Source organism: Ptychodera flava, chromosome 9 (assembly GCF_041260155.1).
Source record: "Ptychodera flava strain L36383 chromosome 9, AS_Pfla_20210202, whole genome shotgun sequence".
Lineage (NCBI taxonomy): Eukaryota > Metazoa > Hemichordata > Enteropneusta > Ptychoderidae > Ptychodera > Ptychodera flava.
In genome coordinates, this window is record NC_091936.1 from 44,865,930 (window position 1) to 44,872,241 (window position 6,312).

The 6,312-nt window shown below is 38.8% G+C and overlaps 1 protein-coding gene across 1 annotated transcript in view; it reads right to left on the bottom strand.

Moving 5' to 3' along the window:
- The window catches only part of LOC139141333 (uncharacterized), a 25,620-nt gene extending 24,200 nt beyond the window's left edge, over positions 1 to 1,420 (bottom strand). The window contains exons 1-2 of the mRNA XM_070710964.1: positions 1,236 to 1,420; positions 760 to 888 (exon numbers count right to left, since the gene is read on the bottom strand). Coding sequence (XP_070567065.1) covers positions 760 to 888; positions 1,236 to 1,293 — 187 coding nt within the window. The 5' untranslated portion in view covers positions 1,294 to 1,420. The remainder of the gene's footprint in view (positions 1 to 759; positions 889 to 1,235) is intronic.
- Between the last annotated feature and the right edge of the window lie 4,892 nt (positions 1,421 to 6,312).

A 6,312-nucleotide genomic window follows, 5' to 3' on the forward strand; every position in this document is an offset into this window, starting at 1 on the left:
GTGATCTCATAAAAACGTGTGCTTCAATAAACCAATTATCGTTTAGAGGCTTTAATAAATTGAAGTGGTATATTGTCTCAATCGTCAGCACAGTGTGTCAATCGTTAGGTCTCATTTCCAACCCTTAGTGAAGCTGGTTTAGCCTTCTTATTAATAGAATTTCTAACTTCATCAAGGAAGCCTAATCAACAGTTAAGTGGCTACGGGTGTATTTAATTCCAAGGTGGTTATTGAGATATCGCCTATTTTGCTGAAATCATTTATTATGCCAAGCAAAAACGAATCAGATGTCACAATTTTCAAAGTTGATATTTGTACTAAATTTATCTTTAATCTGATTAGTGGTTTTGAAAATTTACGTTCACAGACGGATGGGCGGACGGTCAGACGGAGAGACAGATAGACAGACAGACAGATAGACATTGCTCCGACATTAACACAGGGAAGCGGGGTTATGTTCTGTTACATGTTGAGTATTTCTTCAGGACTTTGAAGTGAAGAAATTGTCATGACAAGATAATGACTACCACTGAGTAATATTGGCCTAAAAGCAAGGATTCGGAAAGCAAATGAGCGGAATATATCGATACTGTCAGTATTCTGTGTTACTTCAATACGAAAATTCTATTATCAAAAATTGAAAGCAATGAGCAGGATTTTAATTAAGATAGGGCTTCGTAATAGAGCAAAACTGCAAATTCGTTTCTGAGAACAGAATATTGATCGCTTCTCACATTCTATCCTCGAAATTGTACTCACGAATATCGCACGCAGGTCCCCGCCAACCAGGAGCGCACTTACAGGAGCCTCTTAGCGCATGACAGGTTGCTCCATTTTTGCAGATGCAGACCTCTGAACAATCCATGCCGAAGTAACCATCCGGACATCCTTGAATAAAGAAAATAACAACCCGTCCCAGAATTCAAACGTAAAGATGATTCAGTGATAGTAAACTGAATACTGAAAGTGAGATCCTCTATTCAAAATGTCACGCAATCTCGAATCTAGTTCTAACTGTGTATAGAGCGACAACACCCGACTTCTCGAAAATGAGGCGCCAAAAAGTCAGACCTGTAGATCTGTTTATTGATGAAAACACGTTTTCAAAATTTCTGTGTCAGCCATAATACTACTGAACATCGTTTGAAATGCTTTTTGCACCCTTTTAATCGTCATTCCAAATTGCAAACAAAATTTAATTAAGCTTTCCTGACTGTCTGCGTTCTTCAACTTACCAAGCATCCTAAATCTCCCCGTAGTGTCGAATCTATAATTCCTACCGGGTAGCCACATATCACACGTAACAGTTTCTTCTTGTAGAACAAACCGTCGGGAAAATTCATCTGAGAAATCCAATCGAACAAAGTGACTGTTTTGGTTTGACAAAAACCATCGGTTTCTTTGTAGATGTGTCGCTAAGCTATCTAGCGACTTAATGATCAATTAAAGACACGTTCAGAGAGAAAGAGAGAGAGAGAGAGAGAGAGAGAGAGAGAGAGAGAGAGAGAGTAATTCAAAAGGTAATACAGCTCCTAACCATTCGGTAAATAGCGAGAGTAACGCATGGAATGATTCTGCATGGGGTATAGGTGAAAAGTTTAAAGGTCGGGCTATCTAGCTGTAATTATAACACGCCGCATGCTCATTGCGTGTCGCCATTCGCCAGAACACGTCACGTGACGAGAAAATAGATACGTCTAGTCCCCACCGGATCGAAAAAAATGACGTCAGAGGGTATTTTTTGAAAAGTTATTTCCCTAGGGAAATAGTTTTGACCAAATTTGGGAAAGTCCCGGTCACGTGACCGTAGTGTCGTCTGCAGCTTTGCAACAACGGCGGGTGAGTAGAATGCGATGTGCTTTCGGGATAGGTGACGACACATTCTCTAAAACAGATATTCCAACATTTTCCAACATTCCAACAGCGTATGTAGGAGCTTGAACAGCTCATCGACGGAAAAGATTAAAGTGCAACTAGGGATGTCGCTAGGTATGCTTAGGATATTCTTTGAAAGAAAGTGGTACCACGTACAACTGAAACATCGCCCTGTAAACTTGTCACAATGGATTGTTGCGGTACAAAATATCAAAACACAATAAAAACTATAACAATACAACATGAGCAAGTGGTGTGTTATAAAACACCTATAGCCTGGTCTTTATTCGGGCTATAGCGCTCGTCTATTAACCCTCGTGGCCGTGTGTTACCAGAAACATCGCCATACCCCTCGGCCTACGGCCTCGGGGAATAGCGATGTGTTTCTGGTAACACACGGCCCCTCGGGGTAATAGACGGGCGCTATAGCCCTCATGACCAGGCAATAGGTGTTTACTATGGCCCTGTACATGTCCTAACATTACGTTTTGTGAAATTGCAAAAATACCAGCCACTCTTTCATATAGAAACTGACGTTAAAAGATTGTTGCTAAATAGCAGAATGCTCTTGTTATCTAAAAAGACGAAAAGAAATTAAAAACTTATCTGATCGTCTTCAACGTGTAGGACCTAATTTCATTGTCATATTCCATATTATGTGTAAACAGTTTCACGCAACGATACATGCCATTTACCTCATATGATAGTAGACGCCCTCCATAGATCGTTGTCGCGTGTTCGCTGTTCAATTCTTCACAGGTGAAGGAGATTGTATTCAATGGGACGGTGCCGGCGAAAAGCCGCACAACATTTTGAAGCGGCAAACCGTCTACCACGATATATATGGAGAAGCGACCTAGTGAGCGATTAATATAGGGATGGATTCTCATTACAAAATGGAACATTGTAATGTACGTTAATGGAAAATAACTTTATTCGCATAAGTTATGAATACTTGATGATTGATCACCTAAATAAGCGACATACCTTTGAATTGATTTTATGTCTGCAGCCATATATCGCCAGAAAAGTTTTATATTTGTAAACTTGAAAATGTATTAAGATGTAACAATGTGACAGAGAATTGATATAAATGTTTTGATGTTCATATTGTGTCAAAACGTTGTTGTCATTATACTAAACGTGTGTCTCATTTGAACGGCAAAGTAAGGTTCTAATGTATAGCATGAAAACTCTTACAGTCATCAGTGACGTCCAAGTAGCATCTATCTATCCACAAATTAGCGCACATCTTGTTACATGGTACATTATGTGCTCCGAGGAAGACTTGGCCAACGAAAGGCTGAAAGAGAAATTATGAATTAAATAAGACACTAGCTGAATTATAGTGATTCTTCAAACGTTACTGAAACAGACTATCGTTGACGCTGTTTGAAATATTCAGGAAAACTCTGGTAAAGTCAGGGTCAAATTTAAAGGTTTAAATACCATTCATCAACGTGATGAAGAGCCAGACGCGATCGGCAACGCTTATTGTGTTTTGCACATTATTTGGAATGTCTCTTGTATATTGCTGTCAATTGCATCTCAACCGTCACTGTAACTTTAAATTGTAAATGAGGTCGAAATAGGCTTTTTATTCCGCTGAATGTATCGAGAAAGATGCCTCCTAATTTGATTGATTTACCAGAATTGTATGCAATACTCTATTTCGGGTAGTAAGGTGAGGGATTGGTCATTTTCTTCGGCTTGAGGAAGTTGGATCCACGGGTGTCATCCTGTTTTTTTACTACAGCGATAAGGGTCAACATGTTTTTTGAAATGCTCACTCGGGATGAGGGGGTTCAGTGTGTTACTTAACGAAGGCAGGGGATCATAATTGCAAATAAATGCATTATCACAAGCCACAAACTAATCCTTCAATTACAGTTTTCGGCGTGCCCTATTGACCCTTGAGTGCAATATACCTGCGATAACTGAATATTTGCAAATTAATTGAAAGTCTATTTCACAAAGCGTGCTCATTATGAAATCAGTAGTGTAAATACAAAACGACAAAAACCTGATCCTTATTTTTTCTAAGAGAACTCAGTGCAGATAGATAATGAGTTGCGTCATTACAGCGATGGACACCAGAAACGCCGAATCTGTCAAAACATAGCAGACTCCTACAGAAGTTTTCATTTTATCGTGACACGAGTGTGTTTTTTCGAAGGCAGAAAGCCCTCCACATCGAACGAATGTATGATTTTTGTTTATTTTTTGACAAGAACGGGCATTTAATTTGCAGTCCGGACAAGTCTGTTTCACACGTTGGTGATAGTGTACGTGTGAGAACGTCGGCACGTAGCATAAACTCACAGCATAAACTCTACACTGCCAAAACTACCCAGCTCACATCATGCCTGTGCGTCGTACGGAGCGAAGAGAGGCGGTGATTTGTTTGTTCACATATATTTCGTTGCCATGTCAACAGGAGACACTCGCTCACTACCTTTACGTGTACCTGTTCGGACGTAGACCGTACCACACAGTAAGTGAGGCTACCCACAATTCCCCTTGATTTGTTCACTCAGACATTTTTTGCTAAAGGCTTTTTCAATTTTATCAGTTTCTCAACAATTTTTAACTTACAATTCAAGTTCAGGATTATTTGTTAAGACTATGTTCCAAAATTATTGATTATGTTTAAAATTCAAGAGAAAATTGAATGAGAAGTTGATATTTGGAGGTGCTAAAAATTGCACACTTGTCAAGATAAAGTTATCAGCAACTAAGATGGTCGCATCATACCACCTGTCAGACATGCAAATTTCCTTTGTTACGAACAGTAAAAAAATCAATACCCTTTCTTTCGCCAACACAGATGCAACTTATTCCCTTAGTTTCCTTGAAAATATTGTGTATGGCTGTCAAAAATTTATGTCGACAAAATTACAAAATTGCTATCTCCTCCGCGGAAAAAAGGTTGATCTTCTCATTATTCACAGTGAGAAATCAGAAAATTATGATGATCAGAACTATGTTGCCAGAATTTTGAAATATGGACCGAGTTGTTCAGTGTACAGAAGAAATTTGCTTCAGTTCAGTGAGTGATCTCCGTGTGTACAGATCATGGAGGATTGTGGGTAGCCTCACTTACTGTGTACCATGCTAACGGTAAAATGTTTTTTATATTTTGTCTAAAGAACTGTGAACTTTGATGAAACAATGACGGGATACCACTGCACGATTCGACAAATTATTCCTTCCCGAAATTTCCTTGTTCCTCAAAATCCTTAAAATTTATATGTCGGCAATATGGCATCGTAAGCTTATGTGGAGAGCGGAAGCTATTTTACCTAACTCTCGATTGCAAACGTAGATCAGGGATACTTTAAAACTGATGACGTTTATAGAGCATGTGTCGACTCTCACCGTAAAATATTAAGGTCGATACTCACGGGATACGTCACTTGGATGGAGCGATACTGACATGGGTATATGATAATGGGAAATAACTCTCGTATTGTTTGAAAAAACGTTCTTATATGGACTCCCAACTAACATGGTCCCCGCAGAAACAAATAATATATTTCGAACTACGACAGTAGGAGTACACGACTTCTATTGTACTCCTAAAATACCCGGCGACAAAGCAAATTGGTACCATCAATCCATTCACATTTTGGAGTTCTTTTCAAAGTTTAGCTTAATGTGTCTTGTAGTCAAGATATATGCAACTTAACGTCGCAGATATTATTATTACGTTGTGTTTAAAATAATATATATGTTTAAAAACACACACACCACCACCACCACCACCACACCACACACACATACGTAGTCGTCCGGCCGGTAACGGGACTTGTCCTTTTGACAGGCACAGCAACTTTCATTAAAAGGTCTCGGCCAATGTGCATCATCTATGACGGTGACTTCTATGGTGTGCTTAACACATACGCCTTCGCCTGTAGCCTGGTAATAAGAATACTTTGGTTAATTAAAAAGATCTCAGTAAGCAATAAAGAAAAGGGGAAATGGTTAAAGCAAACATGATGCTAGATGCATGATAAAAATAAAATGGCGAGATTAACCAATACGCTCAATGACAACCGCATCAACTACAAATTCCTGTTCTTTTTTCTGTTCAAAACTAATAGAAATGAACCTGATTTGATTACTACCATGAAACCATTTGAAGTGACAATCATTATACAATGTTACCTAAAATTTACTGAAATGTTAACTTACATTGAGCCCATCGTAGGATAAGACACTCAGCGTATAATTTTGATCGATGTCAAAGTCGAGATATCCCGAAAGGTACACAGTGCCATTGTCGCTTACATCAAACCTCTCATCCTGAATGAAATAAATGTTTAAACCTGTGAACAAAACCTTGTCTGCGCAGCTACATGTATGTTCTTCATTTACAAGGAACTGATATCTATATTGTCGCAGGAAAACCACACAATTATAGGTATAACAAACCTT